The sequence below is a fragment of the Chiloscyllium plagiosum genome, unplaced genomic scaffold, assembly GCF_037043375.1.
Source record: "Chiloscyllium plagiosum isolate Xiang-an unplaced genomic scaffold, Cpla_swu_hap1 HiC_scaffold_7, whole genome shotgun sequence".
NCBI lineage: Eukaryota > Metazoa > Chordata > Chondrichthyes > Orectolobiformes > Hemiscylliidae > Chiloscyllium > Chiloscyllium plagiosum.
This window is the reverse complement of record NW_028270145.1, coordinates 105,910,037-105,928,286: the sequence shown is the minus strand read 5'-3', so window position 1 is coordinate 105,928,286 and position 18,250 is coordinate 105,910,037. Positions and strand designations below refer to the sequence as shown.

The 18,250-nt window shown below is 44.4% G+C and overlaps 1 protein-coding gene across 1 annotated transcript in view; it reads right to left on the bottom strand.

The window, feature by feature from the left end:
* Positions 1-18,250, bottom strand: part of slc15a2 (solute carrier family 15 member 2) — a 135,122-nt gene that overhangs the window by 108,367 nt on the left and 8,505 nt on the right. The window contains exons 3-7 of the mRNA XM_087989335.1: positions 17,772-17,859; positions 14,931-15,072; positions 8,664-8,756; positions 4,372-4,471; positions 1,880-1,970 (exon numbers count right to left, since the gene is read on the bottom strand). Of these exons, the coding sequence (XP_087845461.1) occupies positions 1,880-1,970; positions 4,372-4,471; positions 8,664-8,756; positions 14,931-15,072; positions 17,772-17,859 (514 nt within the window). The remainder of the gene's footprint in view (positions 1-1,879; positions 1,971-4,371; positions 4,472-8,663; positions 8,757-14,930; positions 15,073-17,771; positions 17,860-18,250) is intronic.

The window sequence follows — 18,250 nt, the reverse complement described above, 5'->3', positions numbered from 1 at the left end:
GATGGTCACACCATTGAAAGACAAGAGGCACTGGTTTGATTTTCTCTTATTGGAGATGATCGTTGCCTGGCATTTGTGTGCCGTTAATGGTCCGAGCAACTTATCATAAGATGAGATGCAGCCATCGGGATAAAAAGGATGTTCCTGGCAAAAGCGGTGTGTATATGTGTCTGTGTATGTGTCTGTGTGTGTATGTGACTGTGTATATGTCTGTGTGTAAATGTGTCTGCGTGAGTGTGTGTGTGGGCATGTGTGTGTCTGCGTGGGTGTGTGTGTGTCTGTGTGTGTGTGTGTCTGTGGGTGTGTGTCTGTGTGTGTATATGTGTATGTGTCTGTGTGTAAATGTGTCTGCGTGTGTGTGTGGGCGTGTGTGTGTCTGCATGGGTGTGTGTGTGTCTGTGGGTGTATGTCTGTGTGTGTATGTGTGTCTGTGTGTGTGTGTGTCTGTATGTGTGTGTGGGTGTGTGTCTGTGTGTCTGTGTGTGTGTGTGTGTGTGTGTGTGTGTGTGTACAGGTGCCCCCATCCTTGATTAAAAAAACACACAATCTCCCTCTCCATACCTCACTCACTACTCCCCGCATTTCCTACTTCCCTTCCTATAACATATAAACTAAGTATTTTATTACCCCATATCAATGAAGAGGTGACTGCATTGTTGTGAACCTGGAGTCACCATGTTGGCCAGACCAGGAAGAGGATGGCAGATTTCCTTCCTGGAAGGATGTTAATGAATCAGAAGGGATTTTGCAACACTTTATGGTGGGTCACTATTAGTGAGGCAAGCTTTACATGCTTGGTTTTTTAGTTTATTAATTGAATTCAAATTCCCGCAGTTGCAACTGTGAGATTATGAACCTGTGTCTCCAGCACATTCACCTGAGCTTCCGGATTACAGGCTCAGTGACAGTATCGCTATGTCACCATTTCCTCCAAATAAGTAGCAAAGGGGCTCCAGCCTCTCTCACCCTGAAGAGATTAGATTCGATTAGATTCCCTACAGTGTGGAAACAGGCCCTTTGGCCCAACAAGTCCACACCAACCCTCCGAAGAGCAACCCACCCCCGTCTGACTAATGAACCTAACACCATGGGCAATTTAACATGGCCAATTCACCTGACCTGCACATCTTTGGATTGTGGGAAGAAACCGGAGCACCCGGAGAAAACCCACACAGACACAGGGAGAACGTGCAAACTCCACACAGACAGTTGCCCGAGGCTGGAATTGAACCTGGGATCCTGGTGCTATGAGGCAGCAGTGCTAACCACTGAGCCACCGTGCTGCAACAAAACAGTGAAACACAAGCTCAGCCGGGCGACAGAAATCCCGACCTGGCTGATTTTCTGGACTCTGCTGTAAATGCCCATAACAATACCTCAGTGTCAGTCAAAAATAGAAACTGCTCAGAAAACTCAGCAGGTCTGGCCAATATCTTTGGAGGGAAAGCAGAGTCAATGTTATGAGTTCAGTGACTCATCTTCAGAAGTGACCTTTCTTCCGAACGTTCTGCAGAAGGGTCATCGGACCCGAAATGTTGACTCTGCTTTTTCTCCACAGGTGCTGTCCAGACTTGCTGAGCTTTCCCAGCAGTTTCTGCTTTTGTTTTGTGCTGATTTCCAGCATCTGCAGTTCTTTGATTGTCTTCTCCAGTATCAATCAACCTGACAGCAAAATAGGAAGTGAAACCCGATTTAAGATAGGTCGTGACGAAGGATCGAATCTTGGTTTGTGTAGATTTGTATTACTCCCAAAAACAGCAACACATCACATTGCACAACCACCAGACACCCAAGAGAAAATGTATCAGAGATCAAATTCTATATAAAATATTGCACATAACTTATATCAGTACAGCTAGAATTGCAAGTCAGCACTAACCTCTCAACATGGGAGTGATGATGGTTGAGAGTAAACTTCCTGCATTAATGGACAGATAGAAGAAGGAGAAAAACCTACTCCGCTCAGAATCCTGGAATATCGTATGAGAAATTGGGAAGTAATCAATTAATGCAATAAAATCCACACTTAGTCAGTCAGTCCATTCTATTCTATGCTATTGTTCTGATGTACTTAAGTAACGTATGATTTGTCTGGTTAGCACACAAAACAATACTTTTCACTGTGACAATAATAAATCAAAACAAATTTCATGCATTCATGGGATGTGGGCCTTGTTGGTGAGGTCAGGGTTTATTGCTCATCCCTAATAGCCCAGAAGGCAGTTCAGAATCAATCACATGTAGGTCAGACCAGGTAAGGATGGCAGACTTCTTCCCTAAAGGGCATTCGTGAACCAGATGGGCTTTTACAACAATTGACGCACAGTTGCCATTGGAATTTTAATTGCAGAGTTTTAAAAATCGATTCACATTTCGATTTTTAATGTGAATCCATCACAATGGGATTTAAAGCTAGGTCCCCCTCAGCTTCAGTCCAGGGTTCTCACTCACTAGTGCTGTGATATTACCATGATGCCAACACCTCCCAGATACAATGCAACTTATAGACCACCCTGTGGCTGAACATTTTAACTTCCCCTCCCACTCCACCAAGGTCCTGGGCCTCCTCCACCACCTAATCCTTACCACCAGATGCTTGGAGGAAGAACGCCTCATCTTCCACCTTGAGACCCTCCAGCCACATGGGATCAATGTAGATTTCAACAGTTTCCTCATTTCCCCTCCCCCCACCTTACTTAGAGTCATAGAGATGTACAGCATGGAAACAGATCCTTCTGTCCAACCTGTCCATGCCAACCAGATATCCCAATCCAGTCTAGTCCCACCTGCCAGCACCCGGCCCATATCCCTTCCTATTCATATACCCATCCAAATGCCTCTTAAATGTTGCAATTTTACCAGCCTCCACCACTTCCTCTGGCAGCTCATTCCATACGCATACCACCCTCTGCGTGAAAACGTTGCCCCTTAAGTCTCTTTTATATCTTTCCCCTCTCACCCTAAACCTATGCCCTTTAGTTCTGGACCCCCCGACCCCATGGAAAAGACTTTGCCTATTTACCCTATCCATGCCCCTCATAATTTTGTAAACCTCTATAAAGTCACCCCTCAGCCTCCGACGGTCCAGGGAAAACAGCCCCAGCCTGTTCAGCCTCTGCCTATAGCTCAAATCCTCCAACCCTGGCAACATCCTTGTAAATCTTTTCTGAACCCTTTCAAGTTTCACAACATCTTTCTGATAGGAAGGAGACCACTTGTCATTGAGGAGAAAGTGAGGTCTGCAGATGCTGGAGATCAAAGTTGAAACTTTATTGCTGGAACAGCACAGCAGGTCAGGCAGCATCCAGGGAACAGGAGATTCGACGTTGCTGAAGAAGGGCCTGTGCCCGAAACGTCGAATCTCCTGTTCTCTGGATGCTGCCTGACCTGCTGTGCTGTTCCAGCAATAAAGTTTCAACACTTGTCATTGCCCTCTTGACCTGTCGTACCTGTCCATCTTCCTTCCCACCTATCCGCTCCACCCTCTTCTTCGACCTATCACCTTCACCCCCAACTTTATCTACCTATTGCATTCCAAACTACCTTCCCTCCAGCCCCACCCCTTTCCAGTTACCTCTCAGGCCCCTTAGGCGGACCCCTCATTCTTGATGAAGAGCTTATTATCAAAATGTTGATTGTCCAGCTCCTCGGATGCTGCCTGACCTGTTGTGCTTTTCCAGCACCACCCTCTTCGACTGATCTCCAGCATCTGCAGTCCTCACTTTCTCCAAATACATATACCTAGTCTATGCAACATATACAGCCAGCGTGTGTTGGGCATACCAGCCAATGAGTGGAAAGTGTGTACAGTCAATGACTGCAAAGCTGTCCAGTCTACGAATGAGGACAATGTCAAAATGAATCTTTGAAGCCTGTTCTCTGTGCTCAGGCTGTGATGCAGGACATAGCTACTTTAATATGGGTTACATGCAGAATGTTTCCACACAACTGAAGTTCCTCAATTCCTGGTTTCTCCCTGTTCTACAAACCTTCTCTATACTTTCTCAAAGTCCTTGAGGTATTTCTTCCCGTGTTGTGTTCACTTTGAGGCACAACACGCACGCTGAGGTCTAAGGATTATCGATAAATATTTCGCTTAACTTTTTGCTTTGACGTTCATGGCTCTTCGATCAACGAGGGAGTCAAGGGCCATGAGAAGCAGAAAGCAAAGTGGAGTAGACAGCACCATCCAATCAGCCATGATCTTATCCACTGAGGAAAGAGGCTCAAGGGGCTGAGTGGTCTACCTGCATTCTTCATTTTCCTGCTATCTATTCACAAAACCTAGGATTGAGTATTCTAAATCTCTAGTGGCAGAATAAATAAGAACAATGCTGTTTCCAACATCTGACATTCTTATAGTGCACTCACTTGCTCCTCTTCAAATTGATCACCGCCAAAAGCTGCAACACAAGGTTTGATGCCACCAGTACCCAGGGCTATTAAGAAGAGGCCAAGCATTGATAATACTCTGCAAACAAGAGAACCTTCGTTAAGTTTTGAAGAGACTGGTATAACTCCATTCACTGAGAAGAATAAATATAAGCCACAGCGATGGGTGTGTTGACAGTTCTTTTGTTGCTTTGACAGTCATTAGGTTCTGCGGCCGAGTCTCAGAACAGAGACTTGATGCAAAATCCAAACAATGTGGCTTATTACTGAGGGAGTACTCTCCTGGTGAAGGTGCCACCCATCAGATGAGCTGTTCTCGCCTGGATCCCAACAATCATTATCCCTCAACAAATATCACTAAAACTGAACTCTATCATTACGCCTTTGTTGTTTTTGGAAGCTTGTTGTGTGCATATTTTGGCTGCTACATTGCCTACACTACAGCAGTGTTACAAGAGGATGTCATTGGCTGTAAAGTGTTTTGGCACGTCTGAGCCAATTGGTACCATGGCCATTATTATCAGTTAATGTTTCCAAATGAAAGCGTGCTCTATTTAACTTCATCTTTTCTTTAACCTACAGCATCTGTGTGAAGGGATAATCAGATTATAGAAACAGATAAATGACAGCACAGAAAGAGGTCATTCTACCCATCATGGCTGTCCATACTGAATTAACCATGCACCCATTCAAATCCCGCATTTTGAAACTGACTAGTTGGGAATCACTGGCAAAATGTGTGGCACTGGAAAAGCACAGCGGTCAGGCAGCATCCGAGGAGCAGGACAGTCAACGTTTGGAGCAGAAGCTCTTCATGAGGAATGCTTGAAACATCGATTCTCTTGCTCCTTGGATGCTGCCTGACCAGCTGTACTTTTCCAGCACCACACTCTTTGACTCTGATCTCCAGCATCTGCAGTCCTCATTTTCTCCTGGTTGGGAATCACTGCTGGGTTTTATTTGTTGTCTTCTCAATATGTTTGTTTCCACTGTTGTTTTGTCATTGAAGTATAATCAGAGCATTTTATTTGAAAATCCTGGGTCTGAGGCTCCACATTAGAAACGCATAAAACCGCTACCTTAAAACTGGACATTATGGAAATTGCTGCTGTAATAATTGATGAGGTGGAATTAAATTTCAGCAAAACATAGTCATTGGATAAAGACAAAATTATTAGAGATGCACAGAGAATTCACTACGATGCCAAACCCTTGAAAGAATAAAAAAAGTGAACTGCGATTTAGAAACTGTGGTGTGTGTACTTTGTGGTTGTTGAGGTTAGGGGAAATGTTTTAGATAAGATTAGATTAGATTAGATTCCCTACAGTGTGAAACAGGCCCTTCAGAATAAGGAACAATTCTTGTTAGCCAGTTGGTCATTTATTGGTTAGTGGATCATCTACCTGTTAGTTGTATCTCCCAATATTGCTTTTTTTTACACTGTTGTTCAAAATCAAAAAGCAGAGTTGTCAAATCTCCCAGAGTGCTAGACTTGCAGAGCAGCTTCCAGAACTTTCTATTCAAGGCTGTACAACAGCCATATATGATAACCTTCAGTCATTACAGCATTGCAAGAGATGGACAAACTCTACAGACACCTTTTTTTATTACACTTTTGCGAGGACAAATATTTTACAAAATGTTGTAAAAATAATATTAAAAAGTACATGCATGCAGAGTTGCTAACGTGTGTATTCATTTATCTTTAACACAGAGGGAAATGGGTCTGGGTGGGTTACTCTTTGGAGGGACGGTGTGGACTGGTTGGGCTGAAGGGCCTGTTTCCACACTGTAGGGAATCTAATCTAATCTAATCTTATCTAAAACATTTCCCCTAACCTCAACAACCACAAAGTACACACACCACAGTTCCTAAATCGCAGTTCACTTTTTTTATTCTTTCAAGGGTTTGGCATCATAGTGAACACGCCATTCTCTGTGCATCTCTAATAATTTTGTCTTTATCCAATGACTATGTTTTGCTGAAATTTAATTCCACCTCATCAATTATTACAGCAGCAATTTCCATAATGTCCAGTTTTAAGGTAGCGGTTTTATGCGTTTCTAATGTGGAGCCTCAGACCCAGGATTTTCAAATAAAATGCTCTGATTATACTTGAAAAAAAATGTTACCACCTACTGAAGAGCAAATTTGAGATCGGGTACCCTTCTGAAGAAGTGGTGCCCTTTTTAATTTGGTTCTCGGACACCTTTGGGAGGGTTTATGTGCCCTTTGGGATTGTTAAAAGTGCCCAACAACATATGTAAACATTACAGAAACCCATCAACTGTCTCAAGCAGCTCTCAGTGCATTTAAAGCTACTGTTCTTCAAATATTTGAAAAATATCTGTCTGGAGCATTTTAAAAAGAAAATTATTGTTTACTATTTAACTCTTGCCTGTTTATATAAGCTGAGGGGTCACTGTTGCAGGGTTAGTTCAGCATGGTTGATTTTACAACTTTCCATTATCACGTGGCCCACCTCCCATTTCACAGGTTGCTTGAAAGTCACAAATGATTCTGGACTCACTCAAGTGGGATTATAATTTCCAATGTTTGGTTTTGAGGGAATATGCTCTTGCATGAAATGTTTGCACTTATAAAGGGTTTTGTAGTTGAAGAATGCAAGTGCAGCAAATGAAGTTTTATGAATTAGTGCATTATTATTAAATAGAGTCTGTTTTAACTAGAGTTTAAAGTAAATAAAATTAAGTTAAAAATCACGCACCACCACATTATATTCAAAATGGTCTATTTGGAAGCACTAGCTTTCAGAGCGCTGCTCCTTCATCAGGTGGTTGTGGAGAATAAGATCATAAGACACAGAATTTATAGCAATGTTTATGGTGTGATGTAACTGTTATGACACTGTAATCTTTTGCTATGAATTCTGTGTCTTACTATCTTATACTCCATAACCACCCGATGAAGGAGCAGCGCTTCGAAAGCTAGTGCTTCCAAATAAACCTGTTGGGCTATAACCTGGTGTTGTGTGATTTTTAACTTTGCTGAAAATGTGTTGCTGAAAAAGCGCAGCAGGTCAGGCAGCATCCAAGGAACAGGAGAATCGACGTTTCGGGCATAAGCCCTTCTTCAGGAATGCTGATTCCTGAAGAAGGGCTTATGCCCGAAACATCGATTCTCCTGTTCCTTGGATGCTGCCTGACCTGCTGCGTTTTTCCAGCAACACATTTTCAGCTCTGATCTCCAGCATCTGCAGCCCTCACTTTCTCCTCGATGATTTTTAACTTTGTCCACCCCAGTCCAAGACCAGCACCTACAAATCAACATTAAGTTAGAGCACTACATGATTTAATCTCAGCATGGGTGTTGATGTTTGCCCTCAGTAGATGCTGATAATTAAAACTGAAAGAACTGCCGATGCGGTAAAACTGAAACAAAAATAAAAGTGGCTGGAAAAGCTCAGCAGGTGTGGCAGCATCTGTGAAGAGAAATCAAAGTTAACGCTTCAGGTCTGGCTGTGAGGAAGAGTCACCGGACCCAAAGCGTTAACTCTGATTTCTCTTCACAGATGCTGCCAGACCTGCTGAGCTTTTCCAGTGACTTCTGTTTTTTGTTTCAGATGCTGGTTATAGTTGGCATGTTAGGTGCAAGGGGAAAGGATGATGGGTGCATGGTTTGGACTATCAGTTGGCACTGGGCTGCCATCGGGGCTATAAAGGGACTTGAGGATTGATAGAGGACAAGGGTTGTCTTTGGGATTATGAGGAGCCCTGTGAAGGCATTGGATGGCATGGATGAGGCATGGGAATGTTTGAATGGCTGAGGAGGTATGAGGAGGTGAGGGCTGCTTTAACGTTCTTTTCTAAAATGTTGATACATTGCTCAGCCGGTTCCCACACCCAGCAGCCTCTGCACCCATTCCAAGTTGTAGAGACAAAATCCTAGATAACAAAAATTCCAACCTCTGGAACACTCTTTTCCGGGTTGGATTTGCTGAGCTGGGAACTGTCAAAGACACATCTCTTACACAGAGTTGACCTCCTTGGATTTCTCGTGGGTGGTGTCGGATGCTTGGGTCAAACAGCACATCTCCTAAACTAAGCGCTAAAGAACCATAGAAAGAGCCTGTATTGATATAGCACCATTCCCAGCCACTGATCATCCCAAAATGATGTAGTCAGTCTCATGCATCCTACGTGAGAGATTCAAAGCTTCATCCAAAAGACAGCACTTCTGATAGAGCAACACACCCTCAATACTGTACCGGTGAATCAGAGCATCAAAAATATCATTACTTATACTCACACATGTGCAGTGTGGTCACCCACAGTTGGTACTGCACCAACGGACTTCACAACATGACCAATAACGTAGACAATGGAGAGGATGATGATGGTTCTGTATGAAAGCAGAAGAACAACCACCTATAATTATTACATTAAAATAAATATAAACATTAAAGTTCTCACATTTCAATGTTTAAGCAATAAGATGCTTGGGAACCAATTTTAATTTATATGGATGACCAAATGTCTGGATCAATGTCACGGAATTGTTATAGGGCAGAATGAGGCCATTTGGCCCATCCTGCCTGAACCAGTTCTATTACCCAGTGCCAATCTCCTCCCTTTTCCCCATATCCTTACAAACTATTTATATCCCAATAACCATCCAAAGCCCTATTCAACCTACCTTCACCACATTTCCAGATGTCTCAAAGTTTCGTAACTAAGGGAAAAGGGGTCGGCATGGTGGCTCAGTGGTTAGCACTGCTGCCTCCCAGTGTTAGGGACCTGGGTTCGATTTCATCCTTGGGTGAGTGTCTGTACAGTCTACATGTACTCCATGGGTTTCCTTCAGGTGCTCCAGTCTACTCCCACATTCTGTACATGTGCAAGTTAGGTGGATTGGCCATGCTACATTGTACATAGTGTCCAGGGATATGCAGGCTAGGTGGTTAGCAATGGATAATGCAGAGTTACAGGGATGGGATTGGTCTGAATGGGATAATCTCCAGAGGGTTGGTGTGGATTGGATGAGTTGAATGGCCTGCTTCCACACTGTAGCGATTCTATGAAAAGCTGAAATAGTAGTGATTTTTCTTTATTATTGCATGGGATGTGGGCATTTTATTGCCTGTGCTGAAAGACCCTTGGATTTAGCAGCTTGCTAGGTGACTTCTGAGGGCGGTTAAGACCCAACCTCATTGCTGTAGATCTGGAATCACCTGTAGGTGGATTTTGTTTGATTTGATTTGTTTTATTATTGTCACATGAACACCAGAACACCAACGCTTCACCAGAGGCGCACTAATGATATGACCTAGAATGGTGGCAAAACATCTGTGATAACCAGCTCAGCGAGCAAGGCAATAATCTCATCCACAATCTGAGCTCAAGTTCTCATGAACTTCGATTGTCACATGTACCGAGATACAGCAAAAAGTATTGTTTGACAATTCAAACTTTACTTAAGTACATAGGGTAATAGAACCAAATGCAGAACATAGTGTTACAGCCACAGAATCAGTTCCTGATTAATGTTTGTGTGCGTATACTGGTCTGAAATGTTCTCTGAATCAAAAACAGGAAAGCTCAACAGTTCTAGCAGCAGCTGGGGAGAGAAATCAGTGTTAGGGTCACATGATCTGAAATATTATAGAGTCGATAGCCAGAGACTTTTCCCCAGGGCAGGGTTGACTGTACGAGAAGTCATAGTTTGAAGATATTAGGAGGAAGGTATAAAGGAGATGTCAGAAGTAAGGTTTTTACACAGAGAGTTGTGAATGCATGGAATGCGTTGCCAGTTGTGGTGGTGGAAGCAGAGTCATTGGGGTCATTTAAGCGACTGCTGGACATGCACATGGATAGCAGTGAGTTGAGGGGTGCGTAAGTTGTTACTATATTTTACATTAGGATTAAATCTCGGCACAACATCGTGGGCCAAAGGGCCTGTTCTGTGCTGTACTTTTCTATGTTCTATATTCTATTAACTCTGATTTCTCTCCACAGATGCTGCCAGACCTGCTGAGCTATTCCAGTAACTTCTGTTATTCTTTCTGACTTACAACATCCAAAGTTCTTTTTTTTAAAATTTATGATCTCCTGAATGTACTTCAAAACATGCGCTTACATCCATTCTTTCCATACTGCAACTATACAGGAGAACATAGTGTTACAGGCACAGAGAAAGTACAGAGAAAAATCAACCCTAATCTTTGAGAGGTCTGAGCATAATTCTGATAACTACAGGGAAGAAGCTGTTTTTTGAATCTGTCGTAATGTGTTTTCAAACTTTGTACTTTCTGCCTGATGGAAGAGGGTGGAAAAGAGTATAATGGGGTGGAAGTGGTCTTTGATTATGTTGGCTGATCTCCCGATGCAGACTCGATCGATGGACTGTATGATGAACTGGGCTGCGCTCAAAACTTTCTGTAATTTCTTGTGGTCTTGTGCAGAGCAATTGCCATACATCCATACTTGCCGTGATGCATCCAGATAGGATGCTTTCTATGGCGCATTTATAAAAATTGGCAAGAGTCATTGTGGACATGCTGAATTTGTTAGCCTCCTGAGGAAGTAGAGCCGTTGGTGTGCTTTCTTGACTGTAGCATTGAAGTGGATGGACCAGGACAGATTGTTGGTGATATTTACTCCTAGGAACTTGAAGCTATTGACCACCTGTACCTCAGCACCATTGACACAGTCAGGGGTGTGTCTACTCCACTTCCTGAAGTCAACGACCAGCTCTTTTAGGCCCCATTTGGAGTACTGTGTCCAGTTTTGGTCCCCACACCTCAGGAAGGACATACTGGCACTGGAGCGTGTCCAGCGGAGATTCACACGGATGATCCCTGGAATGGTAGGTCTAACTATGAGGAACGGCTGAGGATCCTGGGATTGTATTCATTGGAGTTTAAAAGATTAAGGGGAGATCTAATAGAAACTTACAAGATAATACATGGCTTGGAAAGGGTGGACGCTGGGAAATTGTTTCCGTTAGGCGAGGAGACTAGGACCCGTGGACACAGCCTTTGAATTAGAGGGGGTAAATTCAGAACAGAAATGCGGAGACATTTCTTCAGCCAGAGAGTGGTGGGCCTATGGAATTCATTGCTGCGGAGTGCAGTGGAGGCTGGGACGCTAAATGTCTTCAAGGCAGAGATTGATAAATTCCTGATGTCACAAGGAATTAAGGGCTACAGGGAGAATGCGGGTAAGTGGAGTTGAAATGCCCATCAGCCATGATTGAATGGCGGAGTGGACTCGATGGGCCGAATGGCCTTACTTCCACTCCTATATCTTATGGTCTTATGGTCTTTTGTTTTGCTGACATTGAGGGAGAGATTGGTGCCTTTACACCATGCCACTAAGCTGTCTATCGCTTTTCTATACTCTGTCTCATCGTTGTTTGAGATCTGACCCATAACTTTGGTGTCATCAATAAATTTGTCAGTGGATTTAGAGCCACACAGTTGTGTGTATATAAGGAGCATAGTAAGGGGTTGAGTACGCAGCCTGGTGGGGCACCTGTGTTGAGGATTATTGTGGAAGTGGTGGTGTTGCCTGTCCTTACTGATCTCAGTAAATTGGGGAAGGACAGCAGATTGCCTTCCCTGAAGGATGTTAGTGATCCAGAGGGGTTTATATAACAATCGATAATGGTTTAATGGCCACCGGTAGGCTAGCATTTAAGTCCTTTTTTTTAAACAGTCAAGGGTACATATCAACGGGCCTTGGTGAGTTATCCACTTTCACAAATACTAATCTTCTTAACATTTTGTCTCTCTTCTTACATTTATAACATCCAATACTTCACAGTAATCCTCCTTAACTAGAATGTCTGCATTTTTCATCTTTTATGAGAACACATGCAAAGTGTTCATTGAGTAGAATATTCACATCTCCTATCTTCACATGTAGTTTACTCTGTGCTGTTTTGTGTGTCATACTCTGTGCTTAATTATCCTCTTATTCTTAAATATTGTCAAATATCTTTGCATTTACCTTGATTTACAATTATTCTTTTGTGTTCTCTCCTCCATAAGTTCATTTTGAATTTAACTCCTATGCTGTGTATACAACTTTCTGCAGCACGAAGTGTCCTGCTATCTGATATTAGCTTTCCTTTTCTGCTTTACCTTAATCCTGTGTGCTCCTTGAAATGCAGCAGGCTCTAAAGCTAACTTACTCATCCTCTTCCTTCTGCGGGGACATGTTTACCCTGAACAATTTGAATATCCCCCAGAAGTACTTCCCATACTCCAATCACACTGAATCATTCCTCAGCCGACTAAAATTGACCTAACCTCTATTTAGAACTTTAAAATCCTGCTCTAACTTTTATCTATTCCATAATTACATTATAACTAACTGAATTATAATCAGTAACACCAAAATGTTTTGTTCATTTCCACCCCTTCCACTTGTTCAGCTTTATTTCCGACAGTCTATTCCAGAGTTCGCTTGCTGGACTTGATGGGCTGCTAGTTCCTGATTTATATGTTTGTGTGTGTATACTGGTCTGAACATTCTCCTGAATCAAAAATAGAAACACTCAGCAGGTCTGGCAGTAGCTGTGGAAAGAGTCAGACTTATGATCACTTTACTTGATTTCACTGCACAGATGCTGCCAGACCTGCTGAGCTTTCCCAGCAATTTCTGTTTTTGTTTCTGATTTTGTTTCAGCATCCAAAGTTCTTTCAGTTTTTTTTAAATTTATGATCTCCTGAATGTACTTCAAAAAACGCTGTTCTCTCCACTCTTTTTATACGGCAACTACCCAAGGTATAAACCCTTACAATTAGTGCCCTGTTGTTTTTGCACTGGTCAGATAGTTGTCTACATATTTGCTCTTAACTAGTGACTGCCCCTTACCTTGTTTCTTATGTCGATCTATACAGCCTTATTTGATGATCCTTCAACATGACATCCTACTTCAGTGCTCTAAAATGTCAGCAAGCTTCTTTTTTATTCTCTGTTCTCTCTCATCTAAGAATCTGTAAATAGAAACACTGAGCTGCTCTTCATTGCCCTCCATATGCCCTCGATTCATTAGCTTTATTTCCCGTATACCTTTGATCACAAATGCTTCATTATTTTCTAACATTAGTTCCCTCTGTTTTCCAGACTAGTTTACTAGGTTCCTTTGTCTTCTATCTCATTCCTGATTTTCACAGAATCATAGAATCCCTACAGGCCGTTTGGTCCAACAAGTCCCCACCAACCTTCTGAAGAGTAACCCACCCAGATCCATTCTCCTACCCCATTTACTCTACATTTACCCTTGACTAATGCATCTAATTTACTATGGGCAATTTAGCATGGCCAATTCACCTAACCTGCACATCGTGGGATGAAATCGGAGCACCCAGAGGAAACCCACGCAGACACGGGGAGAACGTGTAAACTCCACACAGACAATGGCCTGAAACTGGACTCGAAACCAGGCCCGTGCCACTGTGAGGCAGCAGTGCTAACCACTGAGGCACCGTGCTGCCCCATTTGAAAATATCCTCAGGATCCTATCCCTCTGCCAAACTAGTTTGAATCCTGCCTAACACCACCAGCAAACCTTCTTGCCACATTATTTGTTCTTATGGTGGAACCTAATACTGTCTGAGACTGGAAGATATTTTCTACTCAACCTGTTCAGAAATGTTACTATACAGCTCTCCAACAGCGGGACTTGAATGTGAGCCTCCTGTCTCAGCCACGGCATGTGCAATGGATAATTGTAATGGGTTTCCTCCCTTTACTCATTCAGAGAATTATAGAAGCCCTGCAGTGTGGAAGCAGGCCATTCAGCCTGTCAAGTCCACATTATCTCTTCAGCATCCCAGTCAAACCTAACCCCTACCCTATCCCAGTATTCCCATGGTTAACCCACCTATCCTGCACATCCCTGAACACTAAGGACAATTTAGCATGGCCAATTCACCTGACCTGCCCATCTTTGGGCTGTGGGAGGAAACCGGAGCACCGGAAGGAAACCCACACAGACACGAGGAGAATGTGCAAACTCCACACAGTCACCCGAGGGTGGAATCGAACCTGGGACCCTGGCGCTGTTAGGCCACTGGGCCACCCCAAAACACTCATTATCATTGAGTAACATTTTAAAGGGATAAGTCTTAAGTGCGGGGACTACCCTTATCACGTGAAGGACTTTGCACCACATGAAGTCTCAATAATTGCTTTACGATGGGGACGTTTCTGAGACTAGCCTTGGGAAATGGGGCTTCTCAGTTTCAGCTTTGTCTCTTTGACGAGGGTTCAAGAGCAATCAAACTTTGAGCACAAGGACTGAAAACGATCAGTGCAACACTAATTGCTGGACTACTCTTGGACACTTGCTCATGATCGAACAGGCATCCGCAGGAGGTTGAGAACAATTTCACCAACACTCCTCTGAAGCTATGCTTGGTGCAGTGGAATCAGGAGCAGACAGTGTGCACTGAGTTAGTGACAGACAGAGGAAAGCATGGCGAGGGGTTTTAGCAGTTAGAGGAGGCAGGGGTTCACGTCATCACAAAACAGAAAAAGGAAAGAATTGAACAAAATGCCATCTCACTTAAACTTTCCCAGCCAGGAATCAGCAATGAGAGCTCCGAGGACCGGTGTGAAATAGGCGAATCCGGAAAAGGCATGGTAGATGGCAGTGGATAGATCGTCATCCCAATAAAGGAAGTTTGCAAAGTAGAAGGTGAGGATCGCTGCAACACAATAGACATGAGAATGTAAAAATCCGAGCAATGAGAAAGGAAATTTTGTCGATCAAACCTACATCTTTTTTTCATTCTTTAACAGTATGAGGCCATCGCTGACTTCCTTCCCTAAAGGACATTACTGAACCAGATGGGTTTTTCCGACAGTTGACAATGGATTTATAATAGTTATTAGTTTCTTAATTCCAGGTATTTATTGAATTCAAATTCCACCATCCGTTGGATTCGAATCCGGGTCCCCAGATCATTACCTGTGTCTCATTAACAGCCAAGTGATAGACCATCGCCTCCTCCGAGAATTCTAGAAAATACAATCCTGGCTACAGTATTGGGGATGTTCAGGAAGCCTGAAACCATATGGGTCAAAGCAGTCTGGTTGACTGGCATCCCAACCACCATCATTTACCATTCATGCCCACCACCACAGACGCTTAGTAGCAGCAGTGTGTATCATTTACAATATGACTTGCAGCAACTCACCAAGGCTTAATTTCCAAAGAGGAGAAAATGAGGACTGCAGATGCTGGAGATCAGAGCTGAAAGTGTGTTGCTGGAAAAGCGCAGCAGGTCAGGCAGCATCCATGGAACAGGAGAATCGACGTTTCGGGCATAAGCCCTTCTTCAGGAATGAGGAAAGTGTGCCCAGCAGGCTAAGATAAAAGGTAGGGAGGAGGGACTTGGGGGAGGGGCGTTGGAAAAGCGATAGGTGGAAGGAGGTCAAGGTGAGGGTGATAGGCCGGAGTGGGGTGGGGGCAGAGAGGTCAGGAAGAAGATTGCAGGTTAGGAAGGCGGTGCTGAGTTCGAGGGATTTGACTGAGACAAGGTGGGGGGAGGGGAAATGAGGAAACTGGAGAACTCTGAGTTCATCCCTTGTGGTTGGAGGGTTCCTAGGCGGAAGATGAAGCGCTCTTCCTCCAACCGTCGTGTTGCTATGGTCTGGCAATGGAGGAGTCCAAGGACCTGCATGTCCTTGGTGGAGTGGGAGGGGGAGTTGAAGTGTTGAACCACAGGGTGGTTGGGTTGGTTGGTCCGGGTGTCCCAGAGGTGTTCTCTGAAACGCTCCGCAAGTAGGCGGCCTGTCTCCCCAATATAGAGGAGGCCACATCGGGTGCAGCGGATGCAATATATGATGTGTGTGAAGGTGCAGGTGAATTTGTAGCGGATATGGAAGTATCCCTTGAGGCCTTGGAGGGAAGTAAGGGGGGAGGTGTGGGCGCAAGTTTTGCATTTCTTGCAGTTGCAGGGGAAGGTGCCGGGAGTGGAGGTTGGGTTGGTGGAGGTATGGAGTTGAAACTTTATTGCTGGAACAGCACAGCAGGTCAGGCAGCATCCAGGGAACAGGAGATTCGACGTTTCGGGCACAGGAGGTATGGACCTGACGAGGGAGTCACGGAGGGAGTGGTCTTTTCGGAACGCTGATAGGGGAGGGGAGGGAAATATCTCCCTGGTGGTGGGGTCCGTTTGGAGGTGGCGGAAATGACGTCGGATGATCCGCTGTACATGGAGGTTGGTGGGGTGGTAGGTGAGGACCAGTGGGGTTCTGTCCTGGTGGCGGTTGGAGGGGTGGGGCTCAAGGGCAGAGGAGCGGGAAGTGGAAGAGATGCGGTGGAGGGCATCATCGACCACGTCTGGGGGGAAATTGCGGTCCTTGAAGAAGGAGGCCATCTGGGTTGTACGGATTTGGAACTGGTCCTCCTGGGAGCAGATGCGGCGGAGACGAAGGAATTATGAATATGGGATGGCATTTTTACAGGGGGAAGGGTGGGAGGAGGTGTAGTCTAGGTAGCTGTGGAAGTCGGTCAGTTTATAGTAAATGTCCGTGTTGATTCTGTCGCCCGAGATAGAAATGGAAAGGTCTAGGAAGGGGAGGGCGGAGTCTGAGACGGTCCAGGTGAATTTGAGGTCGGGGTAACCCAACCTCTACCACCTAGAAAGACAAGGGCAGTAGACCCATGGTAGACTACCATCTGCAAGTTCTCCTTTAAGCCACACACCATCCCAACTTGGAATGGTCGCTGTCACTGGGTCAAATTCCTGTAATATCCTTCCTCCCAGCTGTGGGGGGATACGTGCCCCACATGCACTCCAGGGTTCAAGAAGGCACCTTCAAGGGCAGGTAAGGATGGGCAATAAGTGCTGGCCAGCCTGTGACACCCACAGCTCATAAGTGAATAAAGAACATTAATTTGTGCCTCTGGATTACTCGGTACCAGTCCACCCAAGCTTGTTACAAACCTATTTTAGAAACTTGGTTAATGCAGGGTAAGAAGAGCTCCCACTGCCATCTTTACAGGCTGTGGGTGACATAGTGGCCCAGTGGTTAGCATTGCTGCCTCACAGCACCCAGGTTCAATTCCAGTCCCAGGTGACTGTCTGTGTGGAGTTTGCACATTCTCCCTGTGTCTATCTGGGTTTCCTCCCACAGTCCAAAGATGCACAGGTTAGGTGGATTATGCTAAATTGCCCTATAGCATCCAGGAATTTGCAGGCTAGGTGGATTAGCTATCGGAAATGGAGTATGGGTCCTGGTGGCATGCTTTTTGGAGGGTCAGTGTGGACTCAATGGGCTGTTACCACACTGCAGGGATTCTGTGACACATAGGGGCAGATTGTAGCCTTTTGGAGCTCGCTCTGCAAACCACAAAATAGGGATTTTTTTTTGATAAAAACATGAAGATCAAACGTACCTTTCATGCCATAGTAGGAGAAGCGTTCACAGAATTCGTTTACCACGACAAACAGAATGCTGAGTGGGTAATTGGTTCCACACAGTCTCTGCAGAAGATGAAAGATGATAGTTTGCAATGTATGACATGAAACAAATATAGTGGTGAGTCAGCACTCGTTTAACCCTATTAGGTTTCAGCAGCAGTTCTATTTCTTGCATTTATGCCTCTAAGCCACAACATTCAAGACCCACTCCAGACATACGTGTTTTCAATTCCGAAAGACTTCCAGAAATTCAGTCCATTTCTTCTTCACCTCTTTAATCTGTACCAGCAGTGTGGCAACGTCACCACCTTCCCAGTTTACCACATCTTGTTGAAGTCCATTCACGATTGTCTCCAAGTTCCTGTATGTGGGTGGCACGGTGGCACAGTGGTTAGCACTGCTGCCTCACAGCGCCAGAGACCTGGGTTCAATTCCCGCCTTAGGTGACTCTCTG